Genomic DNA, 26,410 nt, shown 5'->3' with positions numbered 1-26,410 from the left:
CTCCATTGCTAATTTTGACTCGAGGAGGGGAGGAGCGTAGTTGGCAGGGGTTGGCATGGGGAGGTCTGAGCTATAAAGGGATTTCAAAACAACTGTGTATTTATCATCTCCACAGAAATGGTTTCTGGCTCAAACATGTTTGCGATCGAACTCTTCATGGCATTTTAGAAACGCATTTCTAACCCCATTATCAAAACAGCTTTGTGTTTATCAACTCCTTAAAACTCCCTGAAAGTTGCTTGGAAACCTTAATTCTACACCAGAATTGACATGGGTGCAATAAATACATGTACACTGACAAGTGCAGTGCAAGGAATTTGCTTTATTGAGCAACCCTCCCCAAGAACAGATTTGGGTCAGTTCCTGTCAAAACAAGATTTTGAAAGCATTACTTACATGTAGGCTTTCAGTCTGCGTACAAGTACAGTGTATAGGTGTGTTGAGCATTGAATAGAAACAGTAATAACACTTGATGATATGTTTTCATCAACTTCGCCGGAGAGGAGCTGAGAGGTTTCTAATCCATGTGGCACTGAATCACACAGCATGTTCTACGTTTGTGAAAGGATGGACGCCTTAGCTTTGCAATCATGTGGGGCCTGAGAAACTTTTGTTTTCTCTATTTCCTTGTAATTCCCACAGACCCTGTTTAAATGTTTTTTACAATGCTGTGAAAATACATGTAGCATATATATTGAATGATTTATTGCCACTTGGTCAAATATCAGATGGTCTACTTCCCAGTTCGTCTAACACCACTACGGCTAAACTCATCTGGTCTACTATCAATTTCGTCTAATGCCCGTTTGGTCTAATCCTCACTTGGTTAATGTCCAGTTTGGCTAATTATCATTTCATCTAATGACCAGATGTTGTTATTGCAATTTTGACTCTGGATTTTTTTCCATATTGTCTAATAAACTGGGGGTATTAGACGAAATGGGCATTGCCCATCTGGAAGTAGACCAACTAATAGATAATGAGGCTAAGTGGCAATTGGGCTAAATGGTCGTTAGACGAACTGGTTGTAGATGAAACAGGATAAGACCAGGAAGGTGGAAGAGAGACAAGACCATGTGGGTTGAGACTATTAAAATGGCTATAATAGACAAAGTGGGAATAGACAAGGTGATATACAGTGTATCACGTATTGAACTACAGTTGTACACAAGTAGTGAAACCAGACAGGGGAAGGAAGAGAAATCTAGATTATGAAAATGTGTGTACCGAGATAAGCAAGCAAAATAGTGTGTCAGACACGGGACAGACAAATGCATCCATATAGGCCTATATTATAAATGGAGACGGAGAGAGATCTGTACTATACGAGGTACACTGTACATGTACATCGTATTTGGTGTTGTAGGTGGGTAGGTACATGTAAGTGGGGAAAGAAAGAACACATTTGGTGTGGGAGAATAAGCCTCTGTCTATGTGTAATGTCGTACTTTGGTGTGCATTTTCATTTCACAAATTTCAGGAGAGCCAAGATTTACAAAATTAAAATGCATGCAAATTCTTGTATAATACACTGTATGCATTGAATGCCTGTGGCGATTCATGAAAATTTCATGCTGCGAAAGAAAGCTGTTGTCTCTAATACGCGAAAATTTCAAGCTGTGAAAATATCGTGCTATACAGTACTCTTCCAGAAAGCTTCCTCTTACCCCGTTGAGAGTCCCCCTGTCTTGGAGGACCTCAGGAAGACACCCACAAGACATGCCAGATGAAAACAAGTGTTTTTTGTTAATACTAACTCAGCGGGGATAAGAGAGACCCCGTTTAGAGTTCCCTGGTTGTCCAGTGTAAAGTCGGCATGCTTAATGAATACGCTTCTATGGAAACCAGTGGGCGGGCGTTTCTCCTTGAGACAGGTGGCAGTTTCTCGTGGGCACATATGTGGACTCCGCCACAAACACTTCCGGTCACCAGAAGTGTGTGCCATGTTCATGCCTGTTCACGCTAAAGGCCGTGTCACACCAGCCTTGCGTGCGACTTGCAAAGAACAATTTTGACTACCCAGAGGTCCTCGTAGATATCCGCACATGACAGTACCTAGCATGTATCTCAAAAGTAGTCGCCCGGAGGTGCGCACGCATATTTTTTTACCCGCAACCGTGTTCAGGCCCTGTCACACCTTTCCGGGCAAGCTACTCGGGCTTGTTACGTGTAGGGATTTTCTAGCATACCGGACATTCCTGAGGGCGGAAAAGGATTTGTGCGAGTCAGCGCATGTGTCTTACTTGCTGGACGCGTTATACTTGCGAGTATACTGTGTGACCTTTGTACCAGTCGCGTGGGGGCTGACAACTTAGTGAAGGAATTCCTCTAATGGAATGGCTGAAATCTCACAGAATTTCGTTATCTTGGCTGCATACGGGACTGCGAAGTACCTGCGTGGGAATTGCCTGGGAAGTACTGCCGCCAAGGGTCTCCTACTGGCGTTCTGCGTGGACCTCTACGGGCATTCCCGCGACTCACCCGGAAAAAGTTTTGGTCATGCTCAAAACTTGGCTGCGGTTACACTAAATCGGACTTGCGTGAGCACCTCCGGGCAACTACGCGCTAGATACTGTCTGTTGCGGACCAACTGCGGAGAGCTCCTTGGAGTAAATTTGTTTCCCCGCAAGTCAAGCCGCAGAAGTTCCCCCGTACGGTATGACAAGGTATGAATGAAAATTGCAAACATTCTTGTTCGCGCGCTGAAAATCTTCTACGTGCTGGAAACTACCTCCTCGCCACAAGCCCGCATTACTGGTGTGACACCGCCTTAAGATTGTTTGGAGTCCCCCTGTCTGGCATGAACACGGCACAACCTCTAGTTTTGAATGAATTAACATACTTTCCAGTTAATCAGGTACTCCGCTTTTTAATAATGGGGTAAAAATTGCTCTGCCAGACACTACCCGAATAAGCAGAGAGTACTGTACTCAGCAATACCCTTGCTCACACAGAATCCCTAACCTACGCCTCAATATTTGTGCATGAGGGTGTGTTTGTGTGTGTGTGTGTGTGTGTGTATGACAAAATGGGTAAGTTTATATCCAAGAGGAAATGCGCCATACTGGAAGCCTCCGCAATTAAACACATGTTGTACTTGATACAAACTACACATAGAATGAAACATTTTATTGGACTCTTGTATTTTTTTATTTGGGTTTGTCAGAAATCATATTGTTTTATGGTCATAAAAGGCGGTTCCTCTTGAAGCACAACAAGCATATTTGTTCAAGTCCCCCATCCTGCTTTGCCAACAAAAAGCCAGCTGTCTATTTATGTGCTATATAAAGAGTCCTACTGTCGTCATTGGTAACAAATTGGGAAAGAGGGGGGGGGGGGGGGAGATCCTTAAAGAAAAAAAAATTAACCAGATTTATTATGATTTAATGGAATGTGTACTCTAGATTAGCTGAATACATAGATTTTCTTTACTGTCAAGTTTACCTGGATGAGCCAAATAAAAAAGAAGCAAACGCACACACACACACACGATGAACAATTGTCAATATTAACTCTCAGCACATGCAAGACTTGTTTGATTGTATTTTTATTTGTTGAACCTTATCATTTATGATTTGTTATAAATCTAAATGATTATATTGTATTGGGATTGACACATCTCTTCTTTTGTGACCTCGAATGAAAGAAAAAAGTTGCATGGTACAGGTTTGTCTTGTCTTTTTCTTTTTGTGCTTCTCCGAAACTGATCATTAGAAGACGTGAAGTGATGACATTATTGCTTCATCAGTTTGCAAAATGTAAATTTGACCAATGTCATATTTCATGAGAAATATGAAACTTGTAAAATTTGATAACTTCCCTGTGTTAGAAATTTATCCAAGTTCAATATTTCAAAAACTTTTACAACTCTGTGTGTTAAAATCTAAATTTTCACAGTCAGCTTGAACCAAGGCATTTCACTTTTTGGCGCAGAGTGACCATGGGCAACATGGAATTTGTAGAACTGTGCATTATACAGTAGCCCGAAAAATCTGAAGCCACACTATGATTTTGTTTTTCTTGAACATTTTGGAAATCGGCAACCTGATGACAGTGACCAAAACTGTCTGTGATGTCGTCGTAAGAGGGCTCCATTCCTGGTGCGTGCCGCAAGCCAAGGACAGCTTTGGGATAGATGGTAATTGACTATTTCTGCGGTCCCTCCGTGTTCGGCAGGGGAACGTTGAATGTGCGGGTGAGCATGTTGTCCAAACCACACACGTCCTGAAACGCCTGGTCTGCGCCATCTGGCACAAAGTTCCATACAGGATACACAGATGTCTGCAGTTTGCACTGTAGACATGACTCTCTTTTAAAGATACAACATACACTGTGAGTAATGTGCAAATGTATGGTGATTCAGGCAGATAAACATACGAAGTACTGTATGTGCCATGTTGTTCCATCCTACCAGTCTCCTCTATAAAAAAACAAACAAATAAACAAACTTAGAAGAAATCTGAAAAAATCCAGAAATTAACAAAAAAGAAGCCATGAATAGATGCATCTGTAAGACAGATGGCTAGATAAAATGAATGCATACATGAATGAATGAATGATAAACTGGATGTTATTATATTGTGATGAATAAAATGAGTAATGGGGAAATGCTTTATATGCAGACTGAGGTGAAATTCAAATCTCATATTGCTGAAAGACATTGTTAGCTTGAGCAACATAGTTTTGTTGTAGCACACATTGCAGGATTTCCAAAATTTTCATGTTACATTTTAGTAGACCAGGGCCCTGTTTCATAAAGCTGTTCGTAAAGTTACGAACAACTTACGAGCGACTGGTGGTCAGTTCTGATGTGCTATACTTATCAGAATTTCCATAATTCAGCACAAGAACTGATCACCAGTCGCTCGTAAGTTGTTCGTAACTTTACGAGCAGCTTTATGAAACACCCCCCAGGTGTTCTTGGCAGAAACTGGATGACATCTATTTTATTTCATTTATTTACTACCTCTGCCAAGGGAGGAGGTTACAATGTATGTTTTCATCGGCGTTGGTTTGTTAGGTGATTTGTTTGTTTGTCTGTGTGCAAAATAAATCAAAAAGTTACAAATGGATTTGGCTGAAACTTATAGGAAAGGTTAAGAATGACACAAGGAACAGATGATTAAATTTTGGTAGGGATCCTGAAATTTTCATGGATTTTATGAAGGATTTTTGAAATTTTAGCAGGTAGTGTCAAGGCCGCTGGGAGTTCAAGCTCCGCATTTTTTGAGGTTTGAATATGCGCACTAAAGTGCGTTCTCTAGTTTCTGCTAGGACGAGGCATGCCGTACAGCTGGAAGTTGATGTAACAAAAGGCTTCTATATTGGGAAATCGGGCGATTTGCAGCATAAATGCACATATGGGTGGAAATCACTGATCTCTGTGGAAGAGCAAGATCAGTGGTGGAAATGAGCTGCTTGGTGAAGGTCTGCACTCTCAGAGTGCTTCTCTAGTTTTGACTTTATTTGTCATGGGAGGTGGCATTTGATGAAATTAAAGTATTTGCAGAAGAACACTGATAACTAATAAACAAAGTAAAAAAAAAATCAATATCTTGTATCCTATTGAAAGCTTTGCACCATTACAAATGATTCTACAGCAAAATGCCTCCCTCCCATGACATGCAGTATGCGCACGTGCATCGACCCAAACTGATATTCAGAGAATCAAAGCCGTAGGACAATTGTTGCATAGATGTGTGGTGCGTAGGATTACACGTTGCTGGGAGTGTTGTGCGTCATGAAAGGTATGCGACACTTGTCTCGCGAGTCACGTTTGAGGAGGATCTCATTCAAAGGCAGCATCTCCTTTCAAGTAATATTTGATATGTGCCCGAGGGCGATTTTATGGCTCTGTTGTCCATACCTCTTTTGTCTGATTCTCTGCCTGCCCCTATAAATCCCCTTGTTGTCATAGACTTATTAATTAATTTCCTGTTATTGCCTCCAGACTGAACCTTCTACAGAATGGCAGAAATTGGGGACAGGCTCTCCTGGATAATCCACAAGAAAGCTGTGTTCACACTTATGCACAAATCATTTATTTGATTCAATACGTACCTCGCACAGAAATGGTATTTTAAGGCAGCATTACATGATGATGAAGAGGTACCATATAGAATGATGTTACAGTATTGCTGTGGAAAAGGCAGACATGTTAGTGAAGAAACAAGAACTAATTGATCAAAAGTTTGTAGTTTTCATCTTTAGTATCAGCCTTGCAATTACTTGCATGAAAAAGAACTTTTACACTCTGAAAATGCTATTTTGCTTTCCTTCTGAGTTTCGTGAGCACAAACCATGACTGGGAGAGCATTCATGAAGTTTGGAAGAATGTGAATTGGGTTGTGATTTAATGGCCAAATTATCTCATGATCGGCAATCAACAAGTTCTGACGCACACATCCCTGATGAAGTAATAGGTTGTCTGAGCAACGGTGGTAGGCAGAAATAACCACAACTCTTTCTGTTCCCCATTATGTGGGTTGTTCGCAAAGCAAGCACATCCTGCGCTGTCAGCACACAAAAACCATTATCACTGGCTTGCAGATCTATGCAGTCCGAAGATTATTGCAAGTATGCACTTAGTGAGCTAGGTGAAATGTTCATCTGAAATTGCAGTCATTCATTGATTTTCTCTTTACGGTCATAGTCTTTATTCAATGCTGCTGATGATTCCATTGGTATGGAAAGTTCTATCCTTATCATTATTCCTTCAGTAACGCGATATGACACTTTGAGTATCTTAAGTCTCTGTTTCTTTCTCCATATTGTTTAAAATAAATGAGCGATAGAGTAATGCTTTATTGCTGAATGTTTTCTAATTACGTAGCATTATCATTGTAAGTCAAGTAATTACTGACTGATTTAAAGCAAAAGAACCAAAGTAAAAAATACAACCCACTCAAGTTTACATAGAGAGGTAAACAGTGTACTCACTTTGCTGAAATTTTCTTTGTGCACCAGAGGGATTGCATACATATCATGAATAGATATAATTCATGTCTTGAAAGACTAGAGAATGCATGGAAACCTTTAATTCTTTTTTTTTAATGTACCATATTTGTGTTTTTTCAACTGAATTCTTTGACTTTTGGTCATGTTGTTGCTGGATGAGAATATCATGTCAACTGTCGTGTGCAGCCTATGGTGTGAGAAGTGTTGGTTAATGATTGTTGATACACTTTCTAGCATGTCTCCCACGACTCTTCTCCAACCCCCACCCCACCCCCATTCTCACACATACACCTACACAATGTTATTTTCTCATGTTGGAGAAGATTGACCTACTTTGATCTCTGCATTAATCATGCTATGATGGCATATAAAACCTTGTAACGTGGATACTGCCATCGATATGAAAAAGAAAATAAAAAGAGAATGTGGTCAGTGTTGGCCATGCTCCTGTCATTATTGGTACCTTTGACTAAATGTAACAGAAGGTCAAAAGCTGTCAAGTGTGGCTTCCATGGCTCCTGAGATGTAATTTCACAGAGATCATTAAGGGGGAAAATGCTCCCGTCTCGGGTACTTCTCATGGAGCACATCCCGTCTGGGTGACGATAATCAGCCTGACATTCCCTGCCCTAGCCAGCTGGTGTTGTTCACTTCCTGTTTTGTAATCCCCGCATCTTTGAGATTGACGTGGGTTCCTGCGAGGGGCTCTCCTACATTTTACTGCTTCCATGTGGCACTGTCCCTCAGTCTCTTCCACGCTCGTCTTCCACTCGAGCAAAAGTTTTTAGCTGTGTGCGCAGCGAAGTAAAAAACACCTTTCTTCTCTGACAAGAATTTGGCGGGGCTGGAGATCTTTTGTACATTTTGCATTCAGTGAAATCTTGTGCTTTACCAGTGACTTCTTGCTCGCCAGTGACTCTGTCAATGCTAGGCTGATTCATAAATTCTGTTGAGATGGAGTCTACTCTCACCAAAGAAGATAGCAACAAGCTGTGTGCCAATGGTGAAGCAACAACAGTACAGGTACATCTTGCTGAAGCAGAGAGTAGCAAGATTCCAGAAGTCACCAAAGTCCCTCCCTGCACACCCGAGGTCAGTAAGAAGGCGGCAAATACAGAGTCCAGCGGCATCGACAAAGCCAGCACTGATGCCTCGCAGCTTGTGAGCACAGAGGTCCATAAGGATGCCAGTGCAGACGTTAATAAGAACACAAATACACAAGCTGGAACTGCCGCCTCTCCCGGGCCACCCAAAGCAGAGGAGACAAAAGTTGCGCAGGAAGGGAAGCCCGAGGTCCCCAAAGATGTGTCGCCAGAGATCACCAAAGATGTGAAGCCGGACATGTCTCAAGGCACCCAGCCAGAGGCTCCTAGAGACACGAGACCGGATACAGCAGCAAAGGACGTCAAGCCAGATGTGCCAAAGGATGCGAGGGGAGATGCCCCAAAGGGAGATGCCCCAAAGGAAGATGCCCCAAAGGGAGATACCCCAAAGGGAGATACCCCAAAGGAAGATGTTCCCAAGACTGTTGGTCCCACTGAGGGTGAGAATGAGAATGAGGAGGTTAGTTTGATGTTCTTGGATGTTGCTATCTTGGTTTAAGTATTTAATCCATCATTGACCATGGCCAAATATGATGCAATTAGGATAACTTTTGCTTTGACTTAAGTACATAAAAATGAAAGTTTTTAGCATTGATACACAAATGTTACAAGGAGGGAGTAACACATAATAACAGCCAATAGCTTCGAATTTTTCAGACATAATTTTCCCCAATAACAATTGTATACAGTTGTAGTTTGCAGTACAGTGCACATTATTGAATGATAAATGTCATTGAAGGCGATAGAGTGATCAACTTAAAGGGATAGTACAGTATTGGTGGAGATGAGAATTGGGCTTTTAACTTTTTGCAAGATACCAAGAAAACACTTATTATATGGTACAGAGCATACCAGTTTAAGAGGAATTCAAAGTTTATTTGATGAAAATCGGGTTTGGAATAACTGAAACATCCAAAAACAAAGTAAAACAAAGCGATCGTAATAAAGTGTGGGTCCCTCACTTTATTAGAATCGCTCTTTCTTGGATATCTCAGCCATTCCAAAACCAATTGTCATCAAATAACGTTGAATTCCTCATAGAATTACATGCTCTTTCATATTTTATAAGAGGTTTCTCATTATTTCACCAAAAAATGTTAGAAACCTGAAATTATGTCTCAACCAGAACTGTACGATCCCTTTAACTTGTCACGCACATTTATTAAATTGATTTATTGAATTCTTTTGGCTTCTGCAAACCCACTATATAATGGCCTTCATCTGATATCTTTCTTATGAATACTGATCTCTCATTGCAATATTTTCAGGCTTTGGAATTTGGTATTTTAAGATAACATTGAAGAGGTGTAAAATGTATTGTCTTCCAAAAATGATGAATTCTTTTTGTGTGATTTTATATTTAAATGGAGACAGCATTTGTTTATTTTTCTTACCAGAATGAATGCTGTAAGGCTTTATTAGATGTCATGATACAGGCATGATGATATTACAGTTACTGTAACAATGAGGGAGTTAAACCAATTAGATACAGTATACCCACAAAATGTTGTAAAATGCTCAAGTGTACCCTCAAACATTGCAGTACAGTCCTGAAAATCATGTTTATTGACTATGGTTATAATTAGGCCAGCACTGTTTTTTTTTCTCTAGCTGTAATATGAGAGTGCTTGCGTTAAGTGTTGACTGCTCAAAGCTCTGACCATTCTTAAAGATGTTGCTGATCATGAAATATTATTTTTCACTATATTTGTTGTGAGTAAAAACAATCATAGATCATCTGTCAAGAAAACAAGGCAAAATGTGAAAGCAAATGTCTCTTCCTCTGTATTGCAGTGTGACAATGAATTTGCTTTTAAATTTTATGTTACTATGTAACAATTGTTTTGAGTTTCAGAAATTTCTTGAGTCGATTGATATTCTTGAAAATAACAGTGCGCTGATTTGTTGCTCGAAATATTACATTTCGTTGCAGAAATGGGTTGCATATCAATTAACCCTTGATGGGAAATTGCTATGTAGCTTTATCTCGAAAAGGGAAAATACTTCTTTGTCATGTGGTATCAGTGGTTCTACATACAGTAGCCAGCTTTTTTTTTTCTTTCTCATAAGTTCTCTCACTGGTCATATATATTTTGTGAGTGTGTGTGTGTGTGTGTGTGTGTGTAAAATGTAACACTATCAAAAATCCCACATGTATACCATTTATATACACCTGTCAATAGCGGCCACCCAAGGGAGACAAAAATAAAAAAAATCACCGTTATAGACAGGTGGCCGCTATACACAGGTTCTTTAACAAGCTTTTTCTCATGGAGGGCATTGTTATCAGTGGTGGATTATGACAGGTGGTCACTACAGACAGGTGATCGCTATGACAGGTTTGACTGTATAGTGCTGTGTACTTCGCTATTCATATCAATGTTAGTAGCAGTGTGAGGACCTATATAAGATCAGAATTGTTCATTCTAGGTCTTCAAGAATACTGTATACGCTGTTATTTTCTTGTACAGATATTTTGTGAATGAGGAGGTCATGGACACTTTCGTGAGATGATGTTTTCGCAAATTGACACAGAGGTCTTCATAAGTACATTATTTGCTTAGCGCATGGTAACATTTTTGCGTGTTGTTAAATTCGCTGTCAAACTGTGGTTCGCGAAATTCACGAAAATTAAACCCTCGCGAAAACAACAGCTTTATACACAGTAGTGACTTGAGGTATAATGATGGCTTTTTCCTGAGCAAGAGGACATTGTCAATTTGTGGAGAGTCAACTAAATGTCTCTGTCGAGATTTGTGTCATGGTATAGCCAGTGACCGGCATTAAATGTTTGACTCCATACAGAATTGGTGTCCTACTTGAGACAAAATTTTACATTCAATATATAAAGCTATCTTTACAATATTGTAAAAATACAATAGCACTCTAATATTTTACAAGATTTATCTTCTCAATTGTTCTCTAAATGTCAGCCCCTATAAAAATACAGCTTGAAATTCTCTTACGAAACACATCACTCTGTAGAGTTTTATGGCACCATCACACAATTTACTGCATACACGAGACTGTTGGATATTATGCAAAATATTGTACAATCCTTATATAATACCAAGGTGATGAAACTTTCAGAAGAAGAATATTCAGATTGGGAGAGCATGTTCCAGTTTAGAGTGAACCTCTTACTATCTTGCATTGAGATTATGACACACCATATACAATAGCGCACAGTATGACCAGTGAAATTAGTATTGCTCTGTGAAGTGTTATGATAGGATTTCACTCTTGCTATTGCAGCCCCCAGGGAAGAACACATACATGTACATGTGTATGTACCACATTATGTATCACACATATGAAATGTGAAAAACAGACCAGCTCAGAGGGCAGATTATGGATTGGTGAGAGGATTGAGGGAGTGTGTTCAGCGTATTATCCACTATGGCAGGTTCATCTCAAGTCTGGGTCGGCATGAGTTGTGTAAGAGAGAATTGCAGATCTGCTTATTTTCTCTTTTGTCTGTGATACAACCGTATGGAGGTGAAGGAATATTATGGCCTTTGACAAAGTATTCAGGACATGATTAATATACAGGTGTTTGAGAGAGAATATGAAACTTGCAAACACCCTCATGGAGAGAGAGAGAAAGAGAGAGAGAGGGATAGATGGCAGAGGGAAGAAAGACAGCAGGAATAGATGGTTGTAGACAGTAATCTATATTCAATACATGTTGGGATGTACATGTTGTTTGTATGTTTATGTGTACATGTGTCTTTCTCTTTTTTTTTCCTTTTTTTTGGGGGGGATATCTTGCGAGCAGGTTTTGAACCACATTTGTGATGAAAAACTACTCTCACTAATTATTACATAACTCATAGAAAACTATAGATACCAAGGTGTAATTTCTGCATAATTCATGTGCACATGGATTTCTTTCAGTGAATGGTTGCTCACTTAAGGTATATCATGCATATTTATCATGGGCTGTATTTTCAAATGAGGAATATATTCATTGAGTGAGTTCAACATCTTTAAAGGCATACAAAAAGAGGACGGTTGTTTGTCCCAGTTCCATGGAGATTGAGTAGATTTCGTCTCCCATGCCCCTCACTGTGGCCAGAAACCACTCTACTCTCGTTTCCTGCGTGTAGATAGAGCAAACTAGATGCAATGTTCTCTTGAACAAGGTGATGTAAGGCAGTCTGTATCATGTTGTTGTGGAACAGATGAGATGCGTGCTTCTTCTGCTTCACAGGGAGCTGGAGGTGTGATGACTGAATTCTGTGAGCATGATGGATGGCCATGAACTATCATCTGCATCATACGATGAGGTCATTTTTTACTTGAATGTACATTCAAATTGACTGAATGTAAGCTGTAGCCAAGTGTACTGCCAGTTCTCAAAATGTTTAGTAAAACTTTCCTAGACTTTTTATATGCATATGCTGTCACATTATTAGCACAATGATATTAAGTTGTGATGCCATTCATTGGTCGGAAAGGGTAAAAGTATGTAAGACATCTTTTGAAGGCACACTACGGTTGGACTTAGACAAGCAAATGGATATGATAAACTGCTTTGCAGACCCGTAGGGCTGCAGAGATATCAAGGCAGACCACATCATTACGATAATCAATAAACAATAACATTGAATAAAATATTCATCCCATGTTTCTGTTTGTGTGTGTTCCAGAAAATCACCTTTCAGACGGGGCCACCTCAGGCGGCAGCCGGCGGGAGGAGGTACAAGAGGCGCTCCCGCTCCCTCTCCCAGTCCTCCACCGACAGCAATACGTCGGAGTCCTACTCCAGCTACTCGGAGGATGAAGACGAGATATCTCCTCGAGTGAAGGAGCAGGTGAGTGGCAGGTCTTCCCTTTGGACCCAGTTAGTGCCAGTGGGCCTCTCGCCCCTCCGCTAGTACCGACGCTCCTAAATGCGTGATATTTGAAAAGTCCATCCCAGATTGGAGTATCTGAGAGGAGCAAGGGTGCTTGGTGGTTGTTTACATGGGTATCGTGTTGTGTTTCAGGAAATGTCTGCTCAAAAATTAGACAAGTTTACCAGAGATGCCAACTGTTACTCTTTTACATGTTTTGTAATGTCTTTTGCAAAAAAAAACAACAACAAAATACTGCAGGTTTCATGGAAAATACTGTTTTCCCCAGTTGTATTACTACAAGTAAGGCCAAGTAAAAAAAGAAAGTAGTTTCTCGTCCGGGTTTTTTGAGCAAGGCGATGAGGGAGGTCCTTACTATTTGATATCTTACTATTTTTTCGAGGATTGTCAAAATGAAAGTAATATGTGTTTCTCGTCCAGTAATTCTGAGAATGGTAACGAGAGATGGCTTTACTATTTTCTATATCCAATTTATGAAATGAAATATCACTCTGGTAGCTGTGTTATGAGAGACCAGATCCCAAGTCACCAGTGTATGTCTTGCCTGCACTCTGTGCATTTTCAAACAAATAGATATACATGTAATATGTACCATACTTGAAATGAAACCTCATGCATGCAGATACATTTTGCTTTTTCTTTCCACTACAGATGTAAAGGGAAAATGACCATCTTAATACTGGTATTTAGTGTTGTAATGGCATTTCTGATACCAGTGTACTTGCAATTCTGATGTATTGTGCTATTAATTGAAACAGGTATAAAACATTCTATCAACAAATGTACGACTGAAATAAATTCCATGATATTCAAAACACTGCTTTATCATTGGTGTTTGTGACTTTTTGTGTCCACACAACTGGTATATTGTATCTGCATCTCTTCACAGTACAATTGTAGCACATTCAACTGGAAACTGGCTGGTACAATTGCAGATGGATGTCAAAATGATACTGATATGGCATTATAGCATTAAACATTTAAAGATGTTTCTTCATATTCTAAAAAGACATTTGATAATCACTCATCATTTGGATGATGAATTGATTGTATCACACTACAGGTGATACGACTCACGGCCGTGTCCGTGAATTTACATCGTAAAGAAAAGTATCCCGCAGAAATACGACAAACCAGAATCCGTGGAAAAGTTATTTATTTTGTAGATACACCCATTTAATAATTCTACATTTGCTGGAAAAGCGCATTCATTTTCTCTTCAAAATAGAACAATACATCGCCGTCAGATGCAACGTTAACAGAGCAGTGTTTGGGCCTCTACACATTCGAATGTGTTCATGCGTGCGTGCAGACAGCTGACAGACCAGGGGGATGGGGACCCTAGCAGCTAGCTACAGACACGCATATAATTATACGTAATACGCGGCCGGCACGGCCACTGCACTGGCACCGGCCTTCCGACACTGCACACACGTGCACATAGTCACAATGACATGAAAATGTAAACTCGATACAATCCTCACAAGCATTTGTACAGTACAATTCATCCCTTTAAAATATGAGAAACGGGGAAAAATACGAACAATGTGCGAAATATAAGTGGAATACTATAGTATCAGCGATCGTTCGCAAAAGATGTTGCCGCTATCGCGTTCACGACGTACCGAGTGCGCTGTACATCACAGCCCAGGCCCGCGCCCGCGCGCCCATCCAACTACAGTTCGACTGCTTTGTGGGTCATTCCTTCTTGCCGAGCTCGCAGTGTGATAAATGCATGCGTTATTACATACGGAAGCTACAGCTGCACCCCAGCTAAGATAGAGGACGCGTACACATCACGATTGGTAGGTGAATTGTCGATTTTGTGTTTTCGGCGGCCGAAAAAATAGTAAATATCAAAAAAGTCGATGCGGCAACTGAAAATCGATGCGGGCGGAGAGCGGGCTGGGACGAGAATTATGAATTTCTTGGTATTTTCAGCGCCATTTTGAAAATAGTAAATAGTAAAAAAATCGATGCGGCGGCCAAAATCGATGCGCGCGAGGACGAGAAACTGGTTTCTGTTTTTTACTTGGCCTAATAAGTCTAATGCGTGAAAGGTGGAAATAGTGTTCTTACACCAAAACATGCCTTTTTAGCCCCAAACATGCCTTTTTAGCCCGAGCAGAATATTGCAATGCTATTTACAATGTTGGCATCTGTGGTTTGTGCAGTGTTATGTCTACAGATACACATGTTTGGAATGTACATTACAAAAATCTTCCCATTGCTTTTGCAGAGCTATCAAGTTTCACACATTCTACTCGAGGATCCCTGAAAAAAAAAGACAAATGGATACATATAATTCGTATTTTTTTCCCTTCAAAAGAAGAGAATGTGGATGCCTCCCTAATTTGGGAATTCCTTTCACCAATTGAGATGCATTTCACACACGAATATCTTCCTGATACTTGCAGAGTGTTGAACCCTCACCAATTTATATGTCAAAAGCCCAGCTCACAAATTCTTCTCAAACTGCATGGCGCATCGTGCAATATCATGATCATTATTAATAAGATTCTAAACGTTTCAGTATATGGGGAAAGCAAAATAAGCAGAGGCAATCATGCAAGTTTACTACACGATTTGGCATTGTTATTTTGAGGCTGATGTCGTATAAGAAGGAAATGAGTTTTTGTTACACACATTGTGCTCCTTTGATATAGACTCTCTTTCCAAGCCAGCTACAATAACACCTACAGCAAAGGGGTACATGCTTGCACACACATTTCATGATGGGCTTTCTGCTGTCAGCTGTATAGTATTTCAAGATCAATCTGAGCTATGTGAAATGAGAATACCTATAAGTGCTGAGCATGGAATACATATATCATGAGGGAGGTGGATGTTACTATCACCAAACATTCCCTCCCAATGCCAGCAGAATGAATGGGATGGTCGTTATCTGCTCTTCTTTATTTCTCGTCCAATAAGATGCATTGGTACGGAATACAGATTCACATGAGCCAATGATTCTCTGGTTGTCTGAGATCTTAGCTTTCTTCGTTTATCATTCCTCCAGGTATTTAATTTTTTGTTCTTTTTAGAGTTTTAGCCTCGGGACAGTATTTGTTTTTAAGATAGTTTAGAGCTTATTAGTGTAGAACTGTGAGTTGATTATGTCTGGGGATTTTTTTTTTTTTAAATTTCTAATATCGCTTGTGTTTCCCTTGAATGCAGACACCTCCCAGAATCATTGAGACAAAGAAGTTTAGTTCAGCTGGAAAAGGTTATAAATTCAGCTCTTCAGTTGAATATTGCAGCTAATATTATATGTATTATATAAGACAATGACAAAAAGCACTCTTCCCTCCCTCCCCCCCCCCCCCCCCCCCCCCCCCCCCCCCCCCTCTACTTCTTGTGGTGGTATAGACTATTGTCTTTGAGTCATCGTCTGTGATGGTATTCCATATATTGCAAGGCTTTTCTACCCTTATGGCATCACACGTTCAGTGGTGGCAATTATAGTGCAGCACCTCGCCCTGAATCTGTTTAATCACGAAAAGTCAGTGTTGTGCCAGACGAGGCTTTGCAAGAAAGTAACGCCCGACGCAAATACATGTAGTTCTCACCACCCCCCCCCCCCCTTGGGTGTTCCACATTTACACATTGTATTCTGGCTCACCTTGGGCAGTGCTGCACGCATTTCATTTCTGCAGCATGCAAGTTCATAGCTCGCCTTCAGAATTGATATTCCCTGAACCTTACCCTTCTACCATACTATTCATAGGGAAGATGTTCTTCAATATAGAGCTCTGCATTATCACGATTTGGGATGGGGGTGGGGGAGTTAAGGGTATAGTGGTGGGACAGCATTTTAGACTTAAATTCTGATGCAGATAACTTTGTGACGTCTGCCAACTTTTTGTATAGCTATGTTTCCTGGCCCCGAGCCATGGCCTTGTGTTGCGGATTGTCAGGCTTGTTACCGACTATTGTGACTCATTTTGGAATATCATCACATCGAGGGCACTAGCCTAGATTTTGAGGATCATAAAATTCTATATGTTTGACAAAGTCCACACTAGCACAAAAAGAGTGATTAGGAAATCATGCTGACTTTTCAATAATTTATCCATTTTTTTTTTGTTAGTATTTGTGCCAGATTGTTGATGTATGTGCCATCAAGGTCTAAAGTCAAGTCAGATTCTAAAATTTCAGTACATGCAAGAACAATAATATCTTTGACTTCTTTCTGTCTGAATACAGGCTATGAAAGGATGGTATGATTAGACAATGCATTGATCGGATTTGAGGCCGAAGCTTCTTGCAGGTCAGGGGTCAAAGGTTTTAGCAAATTAGTTCTCGACTGTCACAGTTTCAGCAATAACAACAAAGGGAATGTCAGTTACCATTGCCATGTCAGCGGAGGGAAAAAATTCAATTTGCTGTGTACCATAAGCTCATTGTACCACAGTCTGGAATCACTGGTAATGATGCTACAGTCCATGCTATTTTCCTTTTTTGTTGTACTCTGTTGGACAATCCCACCCTTTCATATTATTATTTAGGAAATAGGAATGGATTAGAAATCCAAACCAACAATCCTCGACAATTTACATCATTTTGTTTCAATATGTGTTGCGGCTGTATACTTAACAGAATAGATGGCACTACAGAGGCACAACAGAACACCACCTTTCTAGCTGGAGCGCTTACAATAACGCATTTATTCCTAAATGAATTTTGAATTGCTGGAAAATAACAACAAGTAAATGCCAACCTTTCAACCATCTTTCTGACCTGGCAGAAAAACTCCAAGGGAAATTCTGACTTCTGCGTCAGGAATATCAAGAAGGCTGCCTTTGGTCGCCGAGAGATCGAGATCGCAGAGCAAGGTAGGTACTATAAATTATGTTATAAATGTGGGAGCCACTAATTTAATTAGTTAGGGAGACATGCATTTGGCAGGGGCTGCCATGAACTCTTCAACCTCCTCTGTTCTCAGAAGGCAGAGTGTATGCCATTTCGAGCTTGTAGATCGTTAATCCTACCAAAAATTTGCCACTGGTGTTGTAAGAATTGTGTGGTAATGAAATTCAGTTATGCTTGATAACACACTGTACAGCACATACAAGGTATGTTGTTTTCCCAAGCATACTCAACAAGAAACAACATATTTAAACAGGATATGTCTATACCTGTCTATTTCATGTTGGCATTCTATGCACACGGGAAAAAACAACATAGCAACTGAAAATGAAGCAACTTTGTATTTGTCATTATGGAATGTGGCTAGTGCGTAAGACAGTTTGCAGTAGGCTACATGTATGTCAGTGTAATCTATACATTTCTGTTTGTTTGGTTCTCCCAGATGAGCTCTGCAGTTTCTGTCTTACATGTATGTAGGTTGTATAATGAAATGCACAAGAAGTGATGCTCAAGATGACATGAGAAATTCAGTATCAGACCTCAATTGATGGCAAGTTACATTGATTTTCAGAATGCCACCTTTACCCCACGACATCCAAATCCACATCTTTGCATAACCAGAGTGTACTTTTTTGAGTGTAAATTTGACCAGAGAAATATGTGTCATTACTATGATATATCCATGTCTAGTCTAGTCTTTTAGCCTCGGACTCTCTCAACTCCACAGAGACTGGCAGTAATATTACACAATGTCCTTTGGCCAGCAGAATATCTTTCCACTGTTTTGAACTTCCACTTGATACCTTGGACTGTGGATACTCAAGCTCCTCTCTAGAAACTTGTGTGCATATATTTGTTTCCCAGATAAGATTGTGTTTCTCCTGGACACAGAGTATATCAAGAATCAACATCACCGGTGGCCACCAAATTGCTAAAAAAAAAAAAAGTTTATCTTCTGATGGCCTTATCAGGCAGAAAAAAAATCAAAGTGAATTTGATATTTACTCTTTTTCGGGCCACTACGTTTCTTTGTTGGGGCACAAAAAAAATTCATATTCGAAGATTTTAGCATCTCAAATGGGCCACCAAAGAAAGAAGTAAATGTCGAGCCATGGTATACCTGGATCTTGCGCATGATTTTATTTTTGTGTTTGTGTTATCATTTTTATTTCTTTCCTCTCAGAAATGCCAGGGTTAATGTTGCTGAGAAACAAGGTTGCTGGAGAGAAGCCACTTAAAGGAGCTAAGATCATTGGATGCACACATATCACAGCTCAGGCAGCGGTAAGATTCACAGTTTGCAAACTTTACATGTATATATATATATATATTTTTTTTTTTTTTTTTTTTTTGGGGGGGGGTTGTTTGCAGTGGTTGCATTCTTCGTTCGTTCATTTTCACTCTCACATTTTCAAGCACTTTTTTTATGATTGTGAGAGTACCCTTTTACCAGGCTTTCCCAATATCCCCCCAAAGTGCATCTTCATATGTAATGGGCATTATACGCATACATGCATTGAATTCTCCGTCAACCTGTTTCCTTGTTTCATAAAAAGGATGTCCCAAGTGAGGGCAGTGGATGAAAAGAGCTGGAATTTTCCAAGTATATGCACATTTGTTCATCTGCATGTATACTGTAATTTGTAGTGTCATGTAGAAAAGAGACAGTGTTTGCGGGGTCTTCGTTAGTATCTGTTTCCTGCAAATGGCCACATACTGTAAATAAAGGTACATGTATGTTGTGCATGTCCTACCATTGCTAGGATGTTGTGTAGTAATTCAGTACATCACAGAAGTGATATCTCCTCCCACCTTATTTAATGGTACACCTTGAAATCAATATGCGTGTGTGAGACAGTTTTGACCGTGAATGACATCATTATAGTTTGGCAAGAGTGCCAACTTCTTGTGAGAGCTCCCATCGAGTGGGATTGTTGACTACAAAACCTTATAGTAGTGGTTTCTGTAGATGAGTTGAATGTGAGAATAGAGTCTAGATCTGCAGTGTCTTTTAATTCATGTTCCACATCATAATTAGTGAAAGACTGTATACAGCATGCATACTTTTTTTTTCCCCTCTTTGTTTTTTTTTTTCAAATGGTAAGGGCCTAAAGGATTGTGTAATACATGTATATTTTGTCTCTTGTCTGTAGGCCTGTAGTTAGCAGCCAGGCTGACTCCCTATGATTTTGTGATCTTTCATGTATTTACTGGTACATACTGTATGTGATCCAACGAGGTAGCAGAAGACCTGGTAATGAGTTTCGATATGGCCAGTTCATTGCTCCACTTTGTGCATATACTTGTAGGCAGAACAAGGTCATTTGCATTATCTGGCATGTTAGTTTTCAAATTCACTAAGATATTAAAGCATCTGTGATGTGATGATTATTCATGTAACCCATTTGAATGGTGCTTTGCTAGCACATTTCACCTGACAGCAAGCCTGGTATTTGGCAATATTAATCCAAAGAGCATGTTTATAAGGCATTCAGTACTAGACAATGAAATGGATGCCTACCAATGTGTCAATTGATGGGTCATTCTGGTCACCTGGTATATAACCAGTTAAGTCTTTGTTTAAACATGAATTCTATAAATTATTACTTTGGGCAAGCTTATGTAGTGCCTATTGCCAGAGTGCCTCTTTGTAAACAAGTGAAGTGCCTAACCAACTGAAAATTAAAAAAGAGAAAGGTCATTTGCACTGATGTGCACATGAGCTAATTTTGAATTGGCTTATTGGAGCTTGTAATTAAACAGGGATCATGACAACTTCTTGATAATCACTGATGTGAGATACTGTGGGAGATGCAGGCCAGGCTTGTTCAAAGAATGTGGAGGATTATAAATCAACTCCCATTCCATAGGGTTCACTAAACTTTCATGTGCACTTTGCTCTTTTCCAAACTTGTCATCATGCTTTTGTGTGATCTGTCTCATGGGCAGTTTAGTGAAGTGCTTAGGGGACAAACAGGTCACCCGTCTTTGATGACATAGTCGGGAGCTTTTGCCAGCGAGTGCCAGGGTATCGAAACCAGAAGGACACAGCTTATTTAACCCTCTCGACACTACCGCATCAAAATGCCATGGCTGAGATACATAAACAGGTGGCTTTTGGCAATGACAGACTTAATATGTGGGAGGGGGGATTTCTGGGTCCCTGTTATTTGCAATTCCTCCCATCTCTAGTCGCCCACTCCGAAGCCTGAGTGATGAGGCCAGGATTTCACCTGCTGTTAGAACAGACTGGCTCTCTGGCTACAGTCGGACTATCAGAAATGCATAATGTAATTCCTCCGCAACCAGATTTTTCTGAATCTTTCCACAAAGAAAGGACTAACTGTCGTGTGGAGGATTTACAATGATGGATACTCGCTTTATGCAAGACACGATGCAGCTCGACATAATTTGACTTGAACGATTTCATTGAACCCCTTGTCCCATCGATTAAATGACATTTATTGGAAGGTACATGTACATTCTTTTCCCTTGTTTTAGTCCAACATCATATAGATTGTTAGAGATGAATGGGGGGGGGGGGGATGGCAATGTGATATGAGTGTATAAATGCATCTGATTAAACTTCACAGGTATCTCTATGTAATTTCGTGGTGGTGATTGTCGCTCCAGTTGAGAGTGTTAAAGATGGCATCAAAGTGGTAATTTATGTAGCAAAGTGAAATTCATTCAGCAAAGAAAATTGTTCTGAATGAGCACAGGGATACTATAGAATGGCGGGGGTGGGAGGAGGGATGAAAATGATCAAGAAAGTTGAAAAAATAGATATATGTAAAAGCCAGAATATCATCTGGCATCAATACTGCAGGGAGCTCAATTTTTCTGTGCTGCTCACTCTATCACTCTATCTTGTGTATGTGCCAATCCTTATTTGCTTACTAATGCAATAGAGCCAAAATGTGATTTTTTTTTTTTTTTTGGGGGGGGGGAGGAGGGTAATTCTTGTGCCTGTATTAGATTTCCCCTGTCATTGATAATCTGACAGAATGATATGTTCTCTGTATTATATCTTGATTCCTATTGAAGAATTGAGCTTTTCCTTTGTCTTGAGATTCAAACAAGATATTTCATGAACTTATGCGTGAAGAGTAGGACCTACTGTAAAATGAGGAATGTTCGCTTGCATTTTAATTTTGCAAATTTTGCGAGAGGGGCAAGTCCAAGATAACACGCGCGTTACGTATGGGACATTCAGAGACTTTTATGACCTGAAAAATAGTGTTAATGGCTTTTGATAATATTAAACTTTATCATGGTGATTGATATCTAGGAGAAGTATAATCATGCAAAAAATGAAGAAAAATGACCTTCACAATTATATTCTAGAAGAGAAAATATGTGCCGTTACGTATGGGACCAGAAAAATTTTGTTTTTTTGAACATTTTTTTCAACCTCAAAACTCTCTGAAAGTATTTCATTCTACAACTTGTAACTCACTGTGATGAAAGTCACAACACTCGAGATTATCACAGGTAAGTTTCGTGTCATTAGGTAAAAAGCTCTAATTACAGGTTCTAATTAAAGACAGACATGACGTGTTACGTATGGGACAGTTACGTATGGGACAGTTTGTCCCCCATTCATTTAGTGTGTGAAGAACCATGTTTATGGGTATTTTGCATAATTATTGAAGTAAAATCAGTTGAAACTACTCAAATACTGATCCAGATTGTCAAGGAAACAATATTCCCCAAATATTCACCATCCTAATCATATTCAATCATATTTTTATATTTTTATGACCAACCTGAGTATGCATGCCCTTTGTCCCCCATTCGTTTAGTGTGTGGAGAGACATGTTTATGGGTATTTTGCAAAATAATTTTGCAAAATACCCATAAACAAATTTTTGCATAATTATTGAAATGGAATCAGTTGAAACTACTCAAATACTGATCCAGATTGACAAGGGAACAATATTCCCCAGTCATCATAATCATATTTAATCATATTCTATATTTTTATGACAAAACTGAGTATGTATGCCCTATTTTTATCAGGATAGTTACTACTGAAAAATTGAATAGTTTAAAGTGTTTACTTCCATTGATGAAGGGCAGTTTGCCATTTCGTTTCAATAAAAAACAACTTGACACAAGAAATATTAATTTTTATAAACAAGCAATACCTGCTGCGTGGAACCCCAGTGATCGAGTAGATATATGATGTCTGTCTAGCAGTCAGGTCATTGATTCGAGTCACACCTCAGTATGTATACCCATGAATTTTGTCGTGGCTATCATTGAAACCTGAATAAGGACAATTTGTGTATCACTTGCAATAAAAAAAAAAATCATTTTACTTTATATTTTTTTTTTAATATTTATATCACAACCATTTCAAATTGGATCTCAATCACTAAACTTTGAATTCCACTAGTCTTAGCATTGTATGCTCTTTAGTAATTCATATAATTGGTTTCCAATCATCTCATTAAATGTTGAAAACTGAATCCCCATTTCTACAAAAAACTACACCATCCCTTTAATGCTGATTTTTCATTGTGTACTTTGCCATTTTCCCCTCCCCCTTTCTGAAAATTGTTCAGTCAAGTACATGTATTGTTTAAAGTGTCTATAACTCAAAAAGTAGCTACAATGTTGGGATGCTTTCTTCAGGATGATTGACCATTTGTGTACTGAGAGACCTTCCCAGCTAGCTACATGCATTCACATGCATTATGTATGAGGAAGTCCCATACGTAACGCATTTGTCCCATACGTAACATTATTTCAATGCCTAATAAAAAATATTCCTTTAACTGTTTTTTCTTTTTTCTATGGTATTTAATTTCTCTAAACAATAAATTAGAACTTTCCAAAAGGGCATTAATATAACCTTAGCAATTTCAGAATAAACCTAAAAAAATGACCTCAATTTGTTACGTATGGGACATCTCATGATAGGACACGAGCTAATTTGCATAATCATTTGCATAATCCCTAAATTTTCATACCAAGTTAAACTATTTGATGAACTTCTTATGTCCACATATTAATCAAATATCATTTGCTTTCCTTTGAATTAATATGAATTTTTATAAATGTCCCATACGTAACACTGTGTTTCATATTTATGCAAATGAAGCCCTTGAAATTTGCATAAATTTACGTAATATAATTTTTTCGTCCATGGAAATCAAAACTTCAACTCATAAGCTTCAAAATGATACCAAACATGTCAATATTGAGCAAAGATGAAATTTTCCCTTCTGAGGGGACCTTATCTTGGACTTGCCCAGAGCCAGAATTTGTGGAACTAAAATCTGCATGAAGTTCATTGTCTACACTATAATGCATTGAATGCCAGAGCCAATTCACAAAAATTTCATGCTGCGACAAAGGCTATTGGCTCCAATTCGCAAAAATTTCATGCTGTGAAAATATCTTGCTTTACAGTAGTCTGTGATCAAAATTGTAAATCCCATGACTATCAAAAAATCTCTTTTTGTGGTGTTTTTCTTTTGTTTTGTTTCATTTTTGTTTCTTTCTTTTTTTGGTTCAGATTCTTTTAGGGCAGTACAAAGTGTTGTGAGTTTATGGATCCTTTGGCCACTCATGGTGCACATTTTGGACACACTGTCATGTTTTGTGAGACATACATGTAGGCTGAGTAAATGATGCCAAGTGCCTGCCATAGATTGAATTGTATGGAAATGAGGCAAACCTACCTATGGGGCAACCAATGCACATGAAGAACTCTAGAAATCAGTCATTACTGTATCCCAAACACATATTATGTCGGTCGTACAATTGCCATTGCCCAGAGCTATGGAAACTTGTGTAGTCTCCCAACAAATGATCAATGCATTTATACTATCATACAAAGGTGTGGATGGTTACCAAGATTTGCTGAGTATCTGGTTGGTGCAGTAATACTCGGTTCAAGTGTTATCACATCTGCAGGAAGTGATTTAATAGGCCTACTGTCTATTGATATCTTGTTCCATTGTCAACACAAAATTGTTTAACCCACATTCTGCCCCACTGGGTCATTCTGTGACAGATTCGACCACCAAATTGCTGAAAGGAAATTCTCATGCAGTTTCCTACAGACTCCATGTCTGCTTTGCATGGTTAAGGGTGAAATAAAAAAAAATAAATGTTCTGTAGCAGTTTATAGAAGACTGTTATCCACAAAGGTGGTTTTATATTTGAATATCATTGTCTGCAACTGAGCACATTGTACCTGTTTGATATCGTAGGCCTACATTGTATTGAACTTATCTGAATGATATTATGTTGCACATCTTATTTTACGCAGAACGATAATTAAAAGGTAATTTTTCCAATCATTTATAAACCAACTACTCAGAAATAGTTTAGGATTATTAGGTCTTGGGTTCACAGTGCAGGTTATCTTTAAGTCGTGCATGGTTGTGCCATGCTGTAGCTTGCACTTGTGGGTAGAATGATAACAGTAATGCAAGTATGATTTTGATAGATATATTGAAGTGTGATAAGATATCAGCGTATTGTTTGAGGTTTTTTGTTTTTATCCTGGACAAACATTGTACAGTGCACATCCTAAGAGTAACACTACCCGAATCGTGTAAACATATAAAACTTAGGGGTGACTGGCACTGTATGTAGGATGTTAACTATAGATACAAATCATTCAAGCTCTTTTGTCTTCAATACATGTACGCATGGTACATGGTACTGCTTGCATGGATGAGACCAAACTTTACTGTGTTATCAGTTCCACGAAATTCTGCTTACACTTTGCTCTAAAGTCCCAGTGTGGTATTGTGAAGCAGCTCCACAAGAATTTGAAGAATGTTCTCATTTCTTAAGATTTGTACCATGGAAAATTACACTTAACCATATTCCAGCAGTGTCTGAACATTGAAATTGTTTTGATGCCTACAAGTAGTGTATTTACAATCAGCACATCTTTTGTGGATAAGACAGAACAGTAGTCTGTCAAGTCCAAAATATTAATTTGTTGGAACTACAAGTACTTTACATGATCTGAAACACATGTTTTTATGTTCATCTTACCAAATCTGACAGTTATCTCTTTCTACGTATAATGCCTACAAGTATAAGTTTGTCCACCTTGAGCACTGTCTCTATTGCTACCAAACACAGGGCTGCACACTGGCGCCGGTCCGACGGTCAAAGACCGGTAAAAGTCACTGTCGGACCGGTAACTTTTCAGGAAATCCACAAGTTACCGGTCCGACATGACCAGTAAAAAAACAAAACAAAACATTGGTGGGGTCAGTAGAAAGAAAAAGAGCAGCCCCGATCAGGGAGAAACAGAATGCAAGATATCGCACTGTTCAACGAGTTTTACGCAAGTTTTCGTTTATGTCTACCGGTGCAATTTGTACAGTAAACGGGATTAGTTTTGAGCACTAGCAGTCGACCAGTTATTCGCGCTACATGTAGCTTGCGCATTTGGCGCTGCTCACGCACTGCATGCAATGCAATACATGCAAAGCATGTACAGTGTAACTGCTTTTCGTTTGCTTGCGATCGGCGGTCATGCCAGACAAGAAGCATTGATAGAAGCGCACGCATTTCTGGGTCATTTTACTCATGATTTTTAAGGCAAGATCGATCCGATCCCGGCTTCGCTGCAGCGTGGCA

At 39.3% G+C, this 26,410-nt stretch overlaps 1 protein-coding gene across 1 annotated transcript in view; it reads left to right on the top strand.

The window, feature by feature from the left end:
* LOC139734055 (S-adenosylhomocysteine hydrolase-like protein 1) overlaps positions 1-26,410 on the top strand; it is a 57,399-nt gene that overhangs the window by 6,018 nt on the left and 24,971 nt on the right. The window contains exons 2-4 of the mRNA XM_071644872.1: positions 12,713-12,877; positions 17,670-17,757; positions 18,975-19,075. Coding sequence (XP_071500973.1) covers positions 12,713-12,877; positions 17,670-17,757; positions 18,975-19,075 — 354 coding nt within the window. The remainder of the gene's footprint in view (positions 1-12,712; positions 12,878-17,669; positions 17,758-18,974; positions 19,076-26,410) is intronic.

The sequence above is a fragment of the Diadema antillarum genome, unplaced genomic scaffold (genome assembly GCF_040938485.1).
Source record: "Diadema antillarum isolate AM-2024a unplaced genomic scaffold, OU_Dant_1.0 seq00000507_RagTag, whole genome shotgun sequence".
NCBI lineage: Eukaryota > Metazoa > Echinodermata > Echinoidea > Diadematoida > Diadematidae > Diadema > Diadema antillarum.
This window is presented reverse-complemented; position numbering and strand designations above follow the sequence as displayed.